This window comes from Protomyctophum bolini (genome assembly GCF_963924005.1).
Source record: "Protomyctophum bolini genome assembly, chromosome: 5".
NCBI lineage: Eukaryota > Metazoa > Chordata > Actinopteri > Myctophiformes > Myctophidae > Protomyctophum > Protomyctophum bolini.
The window spans coordinates 30,876,200-30,893,009 of record NC_137866.1 but is presented as its reverse complement, the minus strand read 5'-3'; the positions used below and the strand labels follow the sequence as shown (position 1 = coordinate 30,893,009).

Genomic DNA, 16,810 nt, shown 5'->3' with positions numbered 1-16,810 from the left:
AATTTAAAAAATGTCTTCTAAATCATGACAATTTTCTGGAAAAACCTCATGTTTCTGTATCAGTGGTTCTCAATATTTCATGTCAAGGACCCCAAAAATTATATGTAATTGGCTGCCGACCCCCATCTGAAAATATGTTGTTCCAGGGACCCCCCCAGAAGCAAAGATTTTAGTTAAAGACGTTCGCTCTGAAAGAATATATATTCAAAGATTTGAGGCACATTTTCACAATTTTTCAAAAATAGCTTGGAATGGATTCAGAATAATGAAAAAGCCCTAGTTTGAACATGTCACATGCTACATGAAGCATAAGGACATTTTGTAAATATTGCCTTATATAGGATGTTAATGGTATGGTCACATATATCCCCCCTACTGTACTGTACTGATACACCTGAAATCATCATATATACAGTTAATATGTATGTGTGTGTTGGGCTGCACAACAGTGACACTTGGTTTTGAAAACCAACCAAATGCTATTTTCGTGCTCAGACCCAGGCACCCAGGCACACACAAAGCTACTTAATGAAGTGGTTGCACCACTTAAAAATACCCAGCAAGTGACTCCATGAATGTATACAGTATATTATAGACCACAGAGCCTAGTCCCTCCATGTGCCAGAAGTGTACCTCCCAGCCCTGGCAGAGTAGTTCTGGAGTAGTTCCAACGGATTGTGTGCCCCTGGTTTTTCCCTAATGGGACTGATTGAGGGTAGCTACTGGGACTCCCGGCTGGGTCGCCTGAGTGAGGGGTATGATGTTGCGAGACCTGAAACCCTGTTGACCTCAGGATACATCACTGAGGATACGTCCCAGGTGCATCCTTGTTATAGTTCTTCTATTTATAGTGACTCATAGGAATAGACTATGTGACAACCAGGTATAGTCTGGTGACCACCGGAGAGACGGGTGGCAGCCGGAATGTAGACGGCAACCGGGTCAGCAGTATGGGTTAGCGCCCCAGCCTGTGTCCTCCGTGAGGAGGAAGCCCAACAACCCTCGGTGAGGCCTTTAGGAGGGCCATGCAAGCAGCAAGCGGAACCGCAGTACCATGACCCTGCGGAACCATTGGACACCACTCCTGAATGAACTGTCTGGTGCTGGGACTCTGGTGCAACGCACAGGTCCTCGCTCTGGTGAGAGCAGGAGTGGACCTGGTGAGACGTAGGAGGGGCCCGGACAGGAGACAACCCACAGAGCTTAGTCCCTCCATGTGCCAGAAGTGTACCTCCCAGCCCTGGCAGAGTAGTTCTGGAGTAGTTCCAACGGATTGTGTGCCCCTGGTTTTTCCCTAATGGGACTGATTTAGGGTAGCTACTGGGACGTAAGTCGGGACTTGATCACTCCCGGCTGGGTCGCCTGAGTGAGGGGTATGATGTTGCGAGACCCGAAACCCCGTTGACCTCAGGATACATCACTGAGGATACGTCCCAGGTGCATCCATGCGATGTTTTTTTGTTATAGACAATATTTTAGGCCAATAAAATAAACCAAATTTCCCACTATAAACAAAAGAAACCGGTTGGCTGCCTGTTTGAGCCCCATTCCCCTAATAAGTGTTCAACTGACCTTAGTCCATTTGTCTCTCTGCCCAGCACCTTATCGCAGGTCATCCACGCAGTGACGGCACTCCTCTATCCGTTCACCTGGCAGCACACCTACATCTCCATTGTTCCAACAATCCTCATCGACGTGGTCTCGGCCCCGACGCCGTACCTGCTGGGGGTCCAGAAACGCTTGCTGGATCTGGTCACCGACCAGAGCGCTGATGTGAGGTTACAGCAGGGGTTGGATGGGCAACGTTGACCATGGGGAGGGCCACTATTATTCCCACACTCACTCCAGAGGGTGCATATTACTGTAAAAAATAACCAATCTACCAGCTCAAAACGGGTGCAGTACTTAGTTTAGACAGTTTTTGATTTAGACATTGGTTAGACCAGTCATTAGTCCTACAAGTACAACCTATCTCAAACGCTCACCCTAAATCTAACCTCCCACGGGGCAGCACACCTAAACCTAACCTTAACCCATGTCTAACCAATGACTAGTCTAAACTAAGTATGCACCCCTCAAAACGCTTTAAACGGCTATATTTGAATTGAAATTTGGAATAATCTTTTGCTATTTTTTAATTGGAATCCTGAAAAGTAGTATTTTTATGTAATTTCAAATGCCTTTGAAATGCCTTATAGTTGTTGACTTTATGAACTAAATACAATCACATCCGACATAAAAAAGACAACATTTCAATATTTGTGGATTAATGAGAGAGTACCATTGATCTCGGTGTCCATTCACAACATTCAAATGGTTCCGTCATTCAAACTAGACGGTAGTGAACTAATATCTGCATTTCTTCTTCTTCTACAGTTGCTTGTGGTGGACTTGTCCGAAGATAGGCAGGAGACATTCCTGTTTTCTGTAAGTTTCACAAGTCTATTTTTATTCTCCGTTTGTTTCAAATTACATACATTCTACAAAATGTGAGAGTTTGAGAACAATTTATTGTGTGAAACTTACAGTCCCTGTCGGTGTTAATGTGAAACCCCTTTGTTTCCAGATTGGTGACGAGAAGGACATTCTGCCCCCTAAGCTCCAGGCCGAGATATTACAGGCACTGAAACAGAGAAAAGAAAACCCTAGTGAGTACAAACTGGGCTTGAAGTCAAACTCTCAGCAAATGTTTACATTGTTGTACTACTGGAGCAAACAGAGTTTAACCACTTTGCCCCTAAATGCATCAAGCTCACAATGCATCGCAATGACGAGCATGTAACAATCTTCTTGGTTTCTTGTATGTGGGACCCTGGCACAAAAAATATTTCCCAACATTACCATGACTATTCCATGGCATTTCAAAATGTACGCTACTCAGAAATACCTTTGTTGTGAACACAGAGCGCTGTGCGTGTGACCTTCCCTTTCAGCCGTGGAAGAGCTGAACAGCATTGTCTCCGAAGCCTTCCTGCAGTTCTTTGTGAGGACGGTGGGCCACTACGCCTCGTACGTGAAGCACGGCGCGGCGGCCGACGTCAGCGGGGTGTTCCAGAAGAGGAGCTTCTACAAGGCCATCGACTCCAAGACCACGCGGCACTTTGTGAAGAAGTTCATCATGACGCAGATGTTTGACCTCTTCATCCAGGAGGTGGAGCAGAGGCACACAGGGTCGCACCAAGGTGAGAGCTGGCTAGCCTAGGACAGGGTAGTCTCACCAAGGTGAGAGCTGGCTAGGCTAGGACAGGGTAGTCTCACCAAGGTGAGAGCTGGCTAGCCTAGGACAGGGTAGTCTCACGAAGGTGAGAGCTGGCTAGGCTAGGACAGGGTAGTCTCGCGTGGCCAGGCAACTAACAGTCTGGCAACGCGAGACTAATGGAACTATCCTGACTATCGTATTCTATTCTTTGCAATATTTCTTTTTTATTGAGCTTTTTAGGCCTTTTTTCCTCCTCAATAGTCGTTATGCCAACTATTTCCACCCCACACACCATGCAAATAATCAGTAATTGGATATCGGCCAAAATGTGTATATCATGCGTACCGATAACGGTGTATTTTTTTGTTTATATTTAGGCTACGGTATGTTCTATTTTGTGTGATTGTAGATTACCTATTTAAGAAATAAGAACGTTGCCTATCGCCTATAATTATGAAACCCCAAGTGGTTTACCTTCACAATATTAACATTCTAGGTAATGTGTGGGATTTTTACTGACCTTTTTCCCATTATTTAATTCCCACAGGAATATTTCACAAAAAGACTGTCGAGTACCAGGAAAAGAAACGGGAGAAAAAGCCAAAGAAACACTAATCACTTTGGTAAATTACACTGTGTATACGTGACCATTATCTGTATATAAGGGATTAAGATGTGAATTTTAAAGGTTTTAGAGTACAAAATGTTGATGTTCAGTGTGATGTAAATAATGTGTTTTTATTAATTAATGTGTATTGTGTAGCGTTGTTCTAGTTTCTTTAAATGTTGCTGCTACTGTATGAGGCACACGGGACGTTCCAGAAGTCTGGAGTCATAGGACATACTTCACTCAATCCTTCCAGAATGTATTTGTACACAGTATAGTCATAACAACATACTTCACTCAATCCTTCCAGAATGTTTTTGTACACAGCAGTCATAGGAACATACTTCATTCAATCATTCCAGAATGTATTTGTACACAGCAGAGTCGGACTGACTGTCAGTGGTGGAAGAAGCAAAGTATTCTTATGTTGATTTCGTCGACTACCTTTTTTCACCGACGGAAACGAAATAGAAATAAGCTACGATGAGTAAAACTAAGGCTAAATATGTTGACAATGTTGTCAATAAATAAAAAGTAGACTAAAATGTTAGGAAGGGACTAGTGGACAAGAGATCCAGTATGTCATTTTACACTTACACTTATACACATTACGACGGCATCAAGGCCCGCCAAAATACATTTTAGTCAGGATATTTAGTCAACTAAAGCTAGACTAACACTAAATTATTTCAGGTGACTAAAACTAAATGAAAACTATTCAAGATACTAAAACTAAAGTGCTGTCAAAATCAACACTGCTGCAGAAAGTTTAAATTATACAAGTAGAAATGCTACCTCAAAATGTACTTTCTATCACTGAGAGCAGTGAATGCCTGTGCTGCGGTGCCAGGCAGTTACTGCTGTATAGGAACTATAGATAGTAACTGCTGTATAGGCCTATAGATAGTTTAGCAGCAGTTACTGCTGTATAGGCCTATTATTTATATATAATCTATCTATCTATCTATCTATCTATCTATCTATATATATAGTTTTGATATCGTCACAGACTGAAGGCCAAGACCGCACCAATGCAACTAGTCGCAACTCCTTGCAACAAAACAGCTTGTATAAGGCCTGTCCACTCTCCACAACAATGCAACTCCTTGCAACTGCCATTGGGAATAATGATTGCATGGAGTTGCATTGTTGTGGACCTGTTCTGGGCGGGTTAAGGCTGAAAAACTTTGAGAACCACTGACATAGAAACAGAGGTTCTTTCAGAAAACTGTCTTAGAAGGCATTTGTAGAATCGTCCTCTGGTCTAAATGGGTTAAGAGGTTTCAAGTGAAGGTGTGCAGGAGCCAACCTGACGTTCCGTCTTTGACATGCATCACATTCTAGTCCTATGATTCCAGAGCTTTTGGAAACCCCGTGTTGTTGACATTTCAAAAGGTCAGAGGCTTTTTTAGTTTTTCAATTCCACTGCTGGTTCTCTTCCTGTGGCCAAGGTCTGCGACTGTCAATGTGACGGACAGAACAAGATCATTTCAAATAAAGACTAGTTAATTTTCAACGGCATTTCTTCATTTTCTTTGTAAATGTAATTGCATGTAGCCTATATTTACCAGTTGCACCCACAGATGTGCTGGGGCGCACAGATGTACGGGGCAGCAGTGGCTCAGAGGTAGAGTGACCAGATGGGAACCACACAGAGTTAGTGTCCTTGTGCAAGACACTGAACCCCTAATTGCTCCCGATGTGCAGGTTGGTGCCTTGCATGGTTTCCTCCGGCATCGGTGTGTGAATGTAATGTACAATATTATGTAAAGCGCCTTGGATAAAGGCGCTATATTTACCATTATAAATTATAAATCATGTTTTTAAAGAGCAACAATTTAATTAATTCACATCAAATCAATGGAAACATGTTCATAATTATTCAGTGAGCAGCAAAATGGACTTCACATCAAACTTGACCTACAGTCTACTGTGGCAACACAGCTAGTTAACTGTCACAGATAAAGATAGTATTATGACGAGGTTCTGTAAACTACAGCCCCCAGTACTTGTTGTTTTTTTTTACTTGGTACCAGCAAAATCTGACATTTCAATAAATGTCAGAATGAACATACATAATATGTACAGCATTTCCATTGAAAATACAAATTGTGCGTGAAAGAAGGCCTATGAGGAAACGGCGCTTGGCTCCTCGGTGTCTTCATGTCAGATGCTCCCTGCCAGCAGTGGGGACTGTTCCTCGTGGTCCAGGTGAGCTCTAACGTCGTAGTGACTGTAGTCGTACAGGTGGTTACTCTGCAGCACAGCCTGCACCCGCATGTCCAGTTTCTGCACAAAAACAGGACTCTCTTCATTAAGGTGACTCACCTCACCAAACGGTCTCGTTCAGACTAGTCCGATTGCAACAGACTAGCATTTTTAATCTGCACAAACCAGTTGGTTCGACGAAACATAATTTTTCCCCATGCAAATTAGCCTTTTGCAGTGTTTCCAGTTCTGCTTATTATAAGCGACTTTGGTCTAGTTTTCCTGTAACATAGCTTTATATTCATAGTTGCGTGTTGCTTTAGTTTTGGCTTGTTTCTGAAGTGTAGTTGCTTATTTGGGCATGCTTTTACAATTATTTTTGAAAATAGCTGTCATTCAGTAAAGCCCATGCAGTGATTGAAACATATATTTTTTTAGTTACACCCTCTCCCAATTTTGTCATTCTGTGTCAAATTTCCAAGTCCCTTTGTACTGTAATCCCTTGTCTCTGCTGACCCCTACTGGTTGGTCTTAGTGAGGATGCAGGTGATTACAGTATGTGTCATCATCACTGGTTTGCTTCTTTTTGCCTATAGTCTCTTGAACAAGACTGTTGACTCACGTCAAATTAAAAAGAAAAGAGGGCACCGTTTCTCCTTTATTTGCTGATGGGTTCCCTTAAACATGGCCAATTAGTGTTGGTTTGGGATGCCAGGACAAGCCAGGGCCAACCGGAGAATTTGAATCCCTAGGGCCCTATTTTTCGCCAGTGTCTTACCCATTATGATCCCTACACTACTTTTTTTTACCATTTTGAAAAACATGTTTGAATAGTTCAAATAGCCAATCTACAAGCTCACAATGTGTCGATGTAGATCGGCTATTTGAAACATGTAAAATGGCCTAGCGCAGGGATACTCAAATAGATTTACCTGTGGGCCACAGCCGCCACATTACAAAAATGGCAAGGGGCCAGGGGCCAGTAGATAAAATTACGACATTAATGATACTTGATAACTTCTCTCTTTCAATTGCTTTATTGCCTGTCCAATTCTCCATGAGTAGCTGTCTGTCTGTCTGCCTGTCTATGAGTAGCTGTCTGCCTGCCTGCCAGCCAGCAAGTTGGTTAACAGAAAATAAATTGTTATGGCTGAGTAAAATAAAATACAATAAACACAATTTGCCTGAAAATAGATTACCCAGCTATGACCTTTTTCATGAAAAAAAATGAGTAGTGATATGGCTGACTGAGTAAAATAAAACAATCTACCTGAAAATAGATAGCTATAAGTGAAGAGCAATTTCCGCAATTTCTGCAATTACCATTTCCGCAATTTCCGCAATTTCCATTTCCACCATTTCCGCAATTTCTGCAATTTCAATTTCCGCAATTTCCGCAATTTCCATTTCCGCATTTCCGAAATTTACGCAATTTCCATTTCCACCATTTCCGCAATTACAATTTCCATTTCCGCAATTTCCGCAATTTCCATTTCCATTTCCAACTATTAATGGCAGCTGGGTTTCATCATTCAAATAAAATAGAATTCTGTCCGTTTAGCTATAAAATTATGTCAGGGAATAGGGATACACAGTACATGTCTTTCATTTGCATTGCATCTCCCCCCCCCCCCCCCCCCCCCAAGCTTTTATTTTCGTTCGAGTAATAGTACAACTCTAATAGTATTACTTATAATAATGTAATTAAAGATAACTTCATTCAGATTTATTTATTTTTCTTCTTTTTTTTAGATTTTCATTGGTGGGCCAGTCATAATGGTCCCGCGGGCCTGATGTGGCCCGCGGGCCTGAGGTTGAGTATCACTGGCCTAGCGGTCCAAGCGCATGCCACATATAAGTTCAGTCTAGCCTGACAGTGCATCACGTGTTCGAGTCCCGTTCATGACGACTTTTGCTGCATGTCAGTCTTCACTTGATACTATCAATAAAAGGCAAAAAGGCAAAGACGTTTAGGGATAAGGGGTAAAGGCAGTGACCACAGTGGTGGGCAGGAATCTTACCTCCTGCACCACCCGAGTGCATCAATTTATTCCAGAGAAACAAATCTCGTCTTGAATGAAGTTAGTGGAGCAGCTTCTCTTATACCTGGAAGTCTTTGATGTAGGTGAGGAAGAACAAGATGAAGGAGAAGGCCAAGGACCACTCAGCTGCTGTGCTGACCAGGTGGGCTGCGTAACCCTGCAAATAAGGATACCCGGCATTTAGGCCTGACATCAACATTTTAAAAATGTCTTCTAACTCATGACAATTTTCTGAAAAACCCATGTTTCTATGTCAGTGGTGCTCTAATATTTCATGTCAAGGACCCCAATCTGAAAATATGTTGTTCCAGGGACCTCCCCAGAAGGACTACAAAACTATGACTACAACATGACGTAAGGATATCATCCTGATGACTACAAAACTATAACTACAACTATGACTACGACATCCGCTCCCGACCGGATCATAAACCCGAAAAGGAATGCTGCCCAGGCTACTGGTGGGCATATAGTTTTACTGATGTTAGGGTTAGGTTTAGGCATAGGTGCAAAAATGAGAACTGCCAATCACAGAGGTTCTCCCTATTAAGCACGCGCCACTGACTAGTCACAGCATTTAACAATCACTAACCAGTCAGCAATCACTGATCAGTCACCACCAGCTTGATAAAAGCAGTAGTGAGATGAATGGTGTGGAGGGAGCACACACACACACACACACACACACACACACAGGAGCTGCAGCAGGTCTGTACTTAACTTTACCAACTTGGATATATTGTATATGATCAGTTAAACAATAGTTGTGATGCTAGATTTTTCCAGTAGATGTCCACCTCCTATGCTGATACTGGTGTGAATACATAGCAGTGTGGCTGCTGAATCGCTGAGTGAAACATGAGGTTGAAATGTTTTGTTTGAAGTGTTTATTTTGTTACATTTGACAAAAGTAACAAAAATAGCCGATCTACAAGCTTGCAACGTGTCAAGTAGGTTTTTATAAATACTGAATATTATATAATCTCTAGTTTTGAACATAAAAGGTTTCCACCTGACAGTGACTACATACGCCTGCAGCTTGCAGTGTTCATTTTGTCCTAACCACAGTCCTAACCACACCAAAGGGTTAAGGCTGTTTTAGTGTTGTCCCTGTGTGATATGTGATATGTCTTGTTGCACGTTGACCCACGTTGACCCTAGTGATTCAATGCATGGAATTCAATGGCCCAAACCACACCAAAGGGTCAAGACGGTTTTAGCGTTAACTCCTTGCAACCGTTTGGACCCAAGGAGTTGCATGGTGACCCTTTGGTGTGGTTAGTTTAGACTAAAGAGTAAGTTGACTAAGGTTTCCCAGAAGACTAACTAGGACTAATTGATTGAATATTTTATTAGACAAAAGAGAAACTGCAAACAGCACAAGGTACAGTCAGGCATTTTGGTCCAAAAGGATTTCCAAAGAAAGACCTTGCGGTCTTGTTTCTATTCGGGTCCCATGCACTCACACATATATAGTCATGAACAAGAATCTAAAACACTAAAGCCCTAACCACACCAAAGGGTCACCATGCAACTCCTTGGGTCCAACCGGTTGCAAGGAGTTAACGCTAAAACCGTCTTGACCCTTTGGTGTGGTTTGGGCCATTGAATTCCATGCGTTGAATTGAATATTTTATTAGACAATAAGAAAAATGCAAACAGTGCAATGTACTGTTTAGGGCTCAATATTTTTTCACAAACTATTGTGAAAAAATGAACACTGATGCCTCGTAGCAGGTCATAATAATTTGGTTCACTGACCTTCTCCCCCGGTGTCCAGTTGAGTTTGCTGGTCACCTCTACGTCTGGCAGGTCATCATAAAGTACCACCGATGAAACAAACACTGTGTGGAATAGAAAGAGAGATACAACAGCGTTAGATCTCTCGGGCACATACAATGCTATGGGCATTTTCGTCATAGTATTATTAGTCGACAAAATCAGCTCTCGGCTCTGAACATACATGTGACGATGCTGGCCATGGTCCACAGCCCCACCACGGTGCGCGCCCACAGGATGTCCCTGCCATGGAAGCGCGGCTGCATGTGATAGGACAGGCCCGTCTGCACCAGGATGTAGAGGGAGCCCGCGCCGAACGTCAGCCCCGCCCCCACCAGGTGAACAGAGATGATGGCACTTTTCTAAAAAAACAAAACAACAAAAGAACAAAAAGATAATACGAGATTAGTATAAGAGACCTCACAGAAGTCCCCCGAGAGGAAACAGGGAATCGTTTCAGCAGCTGCTGATGGTGCAGCAACAAGAGACCCAATATGGGCATGCAAGAGAATATAAGCAGATGGAAACGGATATCGAAACACAGTGGCGACCCCTGATTGGAATGGGCTCTATGCACACAGAATAACTCTTCCTACTCTTCCTACTTCCTTCAGGTGTTACAGATGATACTACTACTTAAGGCTCTGTTCCCATCTCTCAAACTATTTTTTAATTTCAAGGGACCCCATAATTCTGGGAGTGTACAAATGGAACCAAACCATTTGGTTCCATTTGTGTACACTCTCAGAGTTACACACTTTGGAACCCACTCAAGGACACTTTGTGTACACCTCTGTAGTTTTTTGACCAGAATGAAACAGAGCCTTCATTAGTATCAGCAGTAACAACTATGAAGGAAGAAGGGAAGGGGCCCCAAGTTCTTTCCAAAATGGCGTGTGTGCATATAGCCTATTGGCTGGAAGAAAGGCTCTGTGTCTCAGAGGTAGTCTGTGTGGATGGTTCGAAAATACCTAGCGATGACGTTGGTGGTAATAAACCTTTTTCTTTGGTAAATTGTAGATTTGTTTTGGGACTTTTTATTATATTGACAGTAGACAGGCAGGAAAGGGTGAGAGATATTGGGAGTGACACAGCAAAAGGCCATCAGGCTCGGGAGTCGAATCCGCGGCACGCCATCCGGCTGGCTTGGCAGTCTAGGTGCCCAGACAGTTGAGCTAACTGTCCGGGCTGGTGGTAATGAACTTTTTTTATTTTTATTCATTGATGCAAGAACAACGGGATCTATTTCAGTGTGCTAACTTTCAAGGAAGAGAAATACTGTAGTTTCCATTCGTTTGGAATTCACACATGATGTTATAGGTAGTCTTTACTGTCCACAGCCCTACTCTGAGATGCTTTGATTGATTGATTTATTAACAGTTTGCAGAATTACAGTACATTTCAAGTACAACTCAATACAGAGAGAGTAGATGGAAAAACAGATGTTATGTCACAAAAGCATTTAATTGGAATGCCTTACTAGATACTAGGAAAAACATCAAGTCTGAAAATCACTTTTCCATGGCTCTGCCTTTACAGAATATGTTCAGATGACTAAAGAAAGTTAAACAGCTGGGACAAGGTATGAGGGTTTAAACAAGTGACAGGTCGCACTTAGAGTGAGCTAGTTTAGTTCTAAGTAACTATAAATAATAAATGTACAGCGGTGCTGGATTCATATTCATGGGACCAAAGTACAATTTACCTGAACATTGGCAACAATGCACATGCCCAGGGAGCTGAGAAGGCCCAGGGCCAGGCCTGCAAAGTTGAGCCGATATAGCCTCTGCTCTCCCCCTATGGCCAGGGCTTCCACCTGCTTGTAGCGCACATACACTGTAGCTACACCTGCAACGGACGTTGGGTACAAGAACAATGTACAGTCAGTTACTGAGCTAGATCCTCATTATGGTTATTATAGTGACAAAAAGAAAATCAACCAGATGCTCAAAAAATTATAATGTAAAGTAGGGCTGGTGCTTCAAGGATCAGTGGGACTGGAATACAAGAAAGACAAGCACTCAAAAAGTAAAACATGAGGAGAGGGTAGGATAAAAAAAGATGTACTTTATTTACTTGCCCTGATGAAGACTCTGTTAGAATCGAAACTGTCGGCCTCTTCTTTTTTTTATCCTACCCTCTCCTCATGTTTTTTGAGTGGTGCAACCACTCCTTTATGGAGCTATGTGTGTGGCTGGCTGGGTGGGTGCGTCTGAGCACGAAAACAGCATGGTTGTTTTTCACCACCTAACAAACCTAACACACTCGGAGTGTTCGGATCGCCGCCTTTTCTTTAGTAGCCTATGGTTATTATAGTGTTGCATTTTTCATTCGTGTTTTTTTAATTTTAATTGAGTTTTGACCCTATGGCCTCTGTCTGTGTGTGTGTGTGTGTGTGTGTGTGTGTGTGTGTGTGTGTGTGTGTGTGTGTGTGTGTGTGTGTGTGTGTGTGTCCAATCACTGTAAAAGAGCCAAACTAAACAGTACACTTCCTCTTCCACCTGGGCCACGCCAGAGCATTTTGTTTTACCTTTGTTTGCTGTTAATTTATGGGCAGTTTAGTTTCCCCCGACAGTTTTTGAAAAGACTACAATTTGTATTATTTTGAATCCATTGTTTTTTTGGAAATACAAACTTTTCTTTCTGCATTTATCACTCGACTGTTTGTTTTTTAAGCACTCCAAAAACGAAACATTTTCACAAATCACAGCCGTGAAACAGGATTTGTGGGCTTTTGAAAGGGGCAACCTTTAAAGGCTTGCTTTGTAATAGTTGTGCGGTCGGTGGTATCACATGCCCCAAAAAATAGCAGCGCTATTTTCAGTATTTGACACGGTGCATAGCTAAGTCATCAAAGTCATTTATAAATCGGGCTTAATGCTGGGTTCACGCTGGCAAACAAAGCTACAGGCTACATTCATTTTCAATGGAAACCAGCAACTTCAAGATGCACCCGACACCCGACATTTGTATCTGCTACAAAATCTACAATGCAAGTTGAGCAGGCTTTAACTGCAGCTACACAACGGCGTTTCACCATTTCTCTCTCCACACAATTTCTGTTAGTATGATGGAGAAAAATGAAATGCTCTTTGTTTTATTTAATACTTTTCTTGCTCGTCGGACGCACGCTGCTGTAGTGTCGCTTTTTATCTGGCAGTGTGAACGCAGCATTAGGGCCGATTCATACTCCTATTTTAGAGCCAAATAAAAGTCGGTTCGGCGCTGTAGAGCCTACAATGTGACGTCATTTGAGGTTCGGGGGGGGGACGGGTACCGTCCTAAAGTCGTCTCTTCGGTGCTACTGAAAATTTCTGACGAGCCGAAATCATTTCGGCACTACAGCACCGTAACAGCGGTAAAATAGGAGTATGAATCGGCCCTTAGACTCTACCGACCACAAATCTCACATGTTCAGGTTTTAGGGCAGATTCACACTGAGTCCGTTTGATTCAAACTGTTCCAGAATACGGTTCCCTGGTCCTTGCTGGCCATGATTCACATTGGCCTTGATTCTTCCACAACCCGAGTACACTTCATTCAACTGTATAGAATAAGTGTACTCGGGTTGCTTTCACATTGCAGCGATCCGTATCCGAGTACACTTCATTCAACTGTATTCTAATTGCTTTCACATTGCAGCGATCCGTATCCGAGTACACTTCATTCAACTGTATTCTAATTGCTTTCACATTGCAGCGATCCGTATCCGAGTACACTTCATTCAACTGTATTCTAATTGCTTTCACATTGCAGCGATCCGTATCCGAGTACACTTCATTCTACTGTATTCTAATGCTTTCACATGGCAGCGATCCGTATCCGAGTACACATCAACCGGTCCCGAGACTACTTCCATGTGGTCCCGGCCTCCCGGGTAATGGTTTGGTGATCCACTCAGGGGAACGGTACACAGAATTCACACTACCACAACATCTGCCAAGTGGTCCCAAGTGTGCACCCGGGGCCATAGTGCAGTGTTGATTTTGAGATCAAATTTTGGTATTTAGCTTCAGTCACATTTTAGTCATCTGAAATATTTTAGTGTTAGTCTAGTTTTCATTTAGTTTTTCAGTGAAAAAAGGTAGTCGACGAACATTTTTCGTCATAGTTTTAGTCGACGAAAATCACGAAATCAACACTGCCATAGTGTGAATCTGCCCTTACTCACAGAATCACTGAACAGCGGATATGGCGTCAAAACAGGATGTGTCACTTCAATATTCATTTATTTTTTAAATGTTTACCTAAAAAGGAAGAGATGCTCAGCATGAAGCCGAAGAGACAGCGCTCGGGCACATCCAAGCTCGTGTCACTGTAAACACAATCCAACCAACGCAAAGTGTCAGACACTGAGAGACCTAGAGCTTAACGGTTACCATGCACCCCCTGTTACCTCCCAACCTAGCTGACGCACCCCCCACATGGAAATATAAATTGCATAAGCTATATAGACATATATTTCTTATTTATCCACATGCACATATGAACCTGAATATGGCATATATATGCAGCATAGGCTGTATTCTGCATATACTTGCAATATTTTGACATTATGTATAAAATAAAACCATAGCACCACCATTAGCCTTTTCGTGTCACGCTCACCCCCAATTCAAATATAGCAGATCTACAAGCTCAAAACGCATCGCAGCGGGCGTGTTTTGAGCTTGTCGATCTGCGATTTTTGATACTACAGTATATGCAATGTGTCCCTCTGGAGTGAGTGTGGCACTATAGTGGCTCTCTGGAGTGAGTGTGGAACTATAGTGTCCCTCTGGAGTCAGAGTGGAACTATAGTGTCCCCTGGAGTGAGTGTGGCACTATAGAGCGTCGCAGTCCCTCCCCCTTTCAGAACGAGGAGTGGCCCAGGAAATGAAATGCAATGCATTTCTCCCATAGGATTTTCTTTAAGTATTTATTTAAAGAAGCCTCGGATCGTGACAAATCATGACTATGAACACAATGTTTTGGGCCGATCAAATAATTTATAAGAAGACAAACAAAACAAATAGTGTTGTCTCCTGCCTTTATTTTCTTCTTTCTAATGATTTGATCGGCCCAAAATATTGTGTTCATTGTCATGATTTGTAATAATAAATAAATACTTAAAGAAAATCCTATGGGAGAAATGCATTGCATTTAATTTCCTGGGCCACTCGTCGTTCTGAAAGGGGGAGGGACTGCGACGCTCTATAGTGGCTCTCTGGAGTGAATGTGGAACTATAGTGTCCCTCTGGAGTGAGTGTGGAACTATAGTATGTGATGTATTGCCATGCTTTTTGTTATTGCTTAATGTAAATCGCTCTGGATTAAGAGCGTCTGATAAATGCCTAAATTGTTATAGTGGCCCTCTGAAGTGAGTGTGGAACTATAGTGGCCCTCTGGAGTGAGTGTGGAACTATAGTGTCCCTCTCTCTCTCTCCATCTTCAAAGTTGCCCACCCCTGCGTGGCTGCATGAACCCCCTGCCGTTATAAGAACTTTCCGCCACTGCCTGCAGCACATACCTGATGTAAGGTATGAGAGGATCTATGTGTCCCAGCAGCACAGCAATGACATAGTTGATGATGAACGTGCCAGATGACCAGGTCACTAATAAAGCCGGGAGGACAGAGACCCCCCTCTGGAACCACCACATACTGTGTAAATCACCTGAGAGGCTGGGAAAGAATGGGAAAACCGATGAGTGAGACACACACACTCACACTCACACTCACACTCACACTCACACTCACACTCACACACACACACACACACACACACACACACACACACACACGTGTTGATTTCGTCTACTTATTAATACTATGACAAAAATGTTCGACTAGCTTTTTTCACTGACAAACTAAATGGAAACTAAATTAAAACTAAGCTACGACGACTAAATATACTGACAATTTTGTCAACAAATATAAACGGGACTATAGTAGACAAGAGAGATCCTGTAGAAAGTCATTTTACACTTACACTGAAAATAGCAGATCTAGTGTAAATTAGATTACGACGGCAACAAGGGTAACGGGTATGGTCGCCCCTTTTCCATCTCGCCCCACTACTCTACCTAGCTGTAAATAACAAACATAAATATTATAGAGATCGACTACTATACAATCAAATAAATATGTATACAAGATAATTTCAGATTTCAGAGAGGGAGGGAAATACTAAATTAACTCTTAACTACATTAAAACATTTCGCAGGGGCGAGTTGGTAAAGGGGCGAGTCGTTTGGTATTCGCATCAAGGCCCGCCAAAATAAATTTTAGACTACTAAATCAACTGTAGATTTAGTCGACTAAAATCTTATGATTTGTAGTTGACTAAAACTAGACACTAAAACATTCCAGGTGACTAAAATGTGACTGAAATTAAATGTAAACTATTCAAGAGACTATGACTAAAATAAAAATGTACCGTCAAAATCAACACTACACACACACACACACACACACACACACACACACACACACACACACACACACACACACACACAGAAAACCCCATTGAAATCGGTGGTGGTGACTGAACTTTAACCTGTGTTTATCCTCACACAAGCCCACAGTACACGACTATTTAAAATGTTTCCACATCATGACACCATCAGTGTGAAATGTTCTGCATAATTACTAAATCAGTCAATCACATTTGCTTTAACACGTAAAGCCTCTAGACGTGGTAAACCGGTTGACCGCAGTTGGCTCTGTGTAGCTGGACCACGTGTGTGTGTCAAATCTCTTTGCCGCTCGATCTACAAGCTCGCAACGCGTTGTGAGCTTTTGTGTCTGCTATTTTTGGCTAATATTGTATCCCCTAAGAATATGGATGTGTGTGCATGAGGCAACATACAAAGATCTTTTTTTAACTTACTCACTGTGAAAGGGCGGGAGTCAGGCCTCCATCCAGATCAACCTCACAAACGGCAGCGCCGCAGCGCTCCACTCGAGTTCCCCCCAAAAAAGTAGTGAAATTCCAA

The 16,810-nt window shown here is 42.5% G+C and overlaps 2 protein-coding genes across 4 annotated transcripts in view; one reads left to right on the top strand and one right to left on the bottom strand.

Moving 5' to 3' along the window:
- Nucleotides 1–5,644, top strand: part of LOC308316316 (DENN domain-containing protein 2D-like) — a 34,653-nt gene extending 29,009 nt beyond the window's left edge. For 2 of the 3 annotated variants that reach the window (XM_080764863.1, XM_080764865.1), the window contains 5 exons: nucleotides 1,599–1,773; nucleotides 2,377–2,427; nucleotides 2,567–2,648; nucleotides 2,934–3,182; nucleotides 3,747–5,322. In XM_080764863.1, the coding sequence (XP_080620989.1) occupies nucleotides 1,599–1,773; nucleotides 2,377–2,427; nucleotides 2,567–2,648; nucleotides 2,934–3,182; nucleotides 3,747–3,814 (625 nt within the window). In that variant the 3' untranslated portion in view covers nucleotides 3,815–5,322. Of the gene's footprint in view, nucleotides 1–1,598; nucleotides 1,774–2,376; nucleotides 2,428–2,566; nucleotides 2,649–2,933; nucleotides 3,183–3,746; nucleotides 5,323–5,377 lie in introns of those variants that run through there. The other variant, XM_080764864.1, reaches the window with a different exon arrangement.
- A 328-nt stretch (nucleotides 5,645–5,972) lies between these two features.
- Nucleotides 5,973–15,475, bottom strand: LOC308315055 (DNA damage-regulated autophagy modulator protein 2-like; the record flags this gene model as incomplete). The annotated part of the gene is made up of 7 exons (XM_080762878.1): nucleotides 5,973–6,095; nucleotides 8,121–8,213; nucleotides 9,818–9,900; nucleotides 10,020–10,197; nucleotides 11,541–11,683; nucleotides 14,083–14,150; nucleotides 15,345–15,475. The coding sequence occupies 7 exons, from the start codon at nucleotides 15,473–15,475 to the stop codon at nucleotides 5,973–5,975; spliced, it is 819 nt and encodes a 272-aa protein (XP_080619004.1).
- Between the last annotated feature and the right edge of the window lie 1,335 nt (nucleotides 15,476–16,810).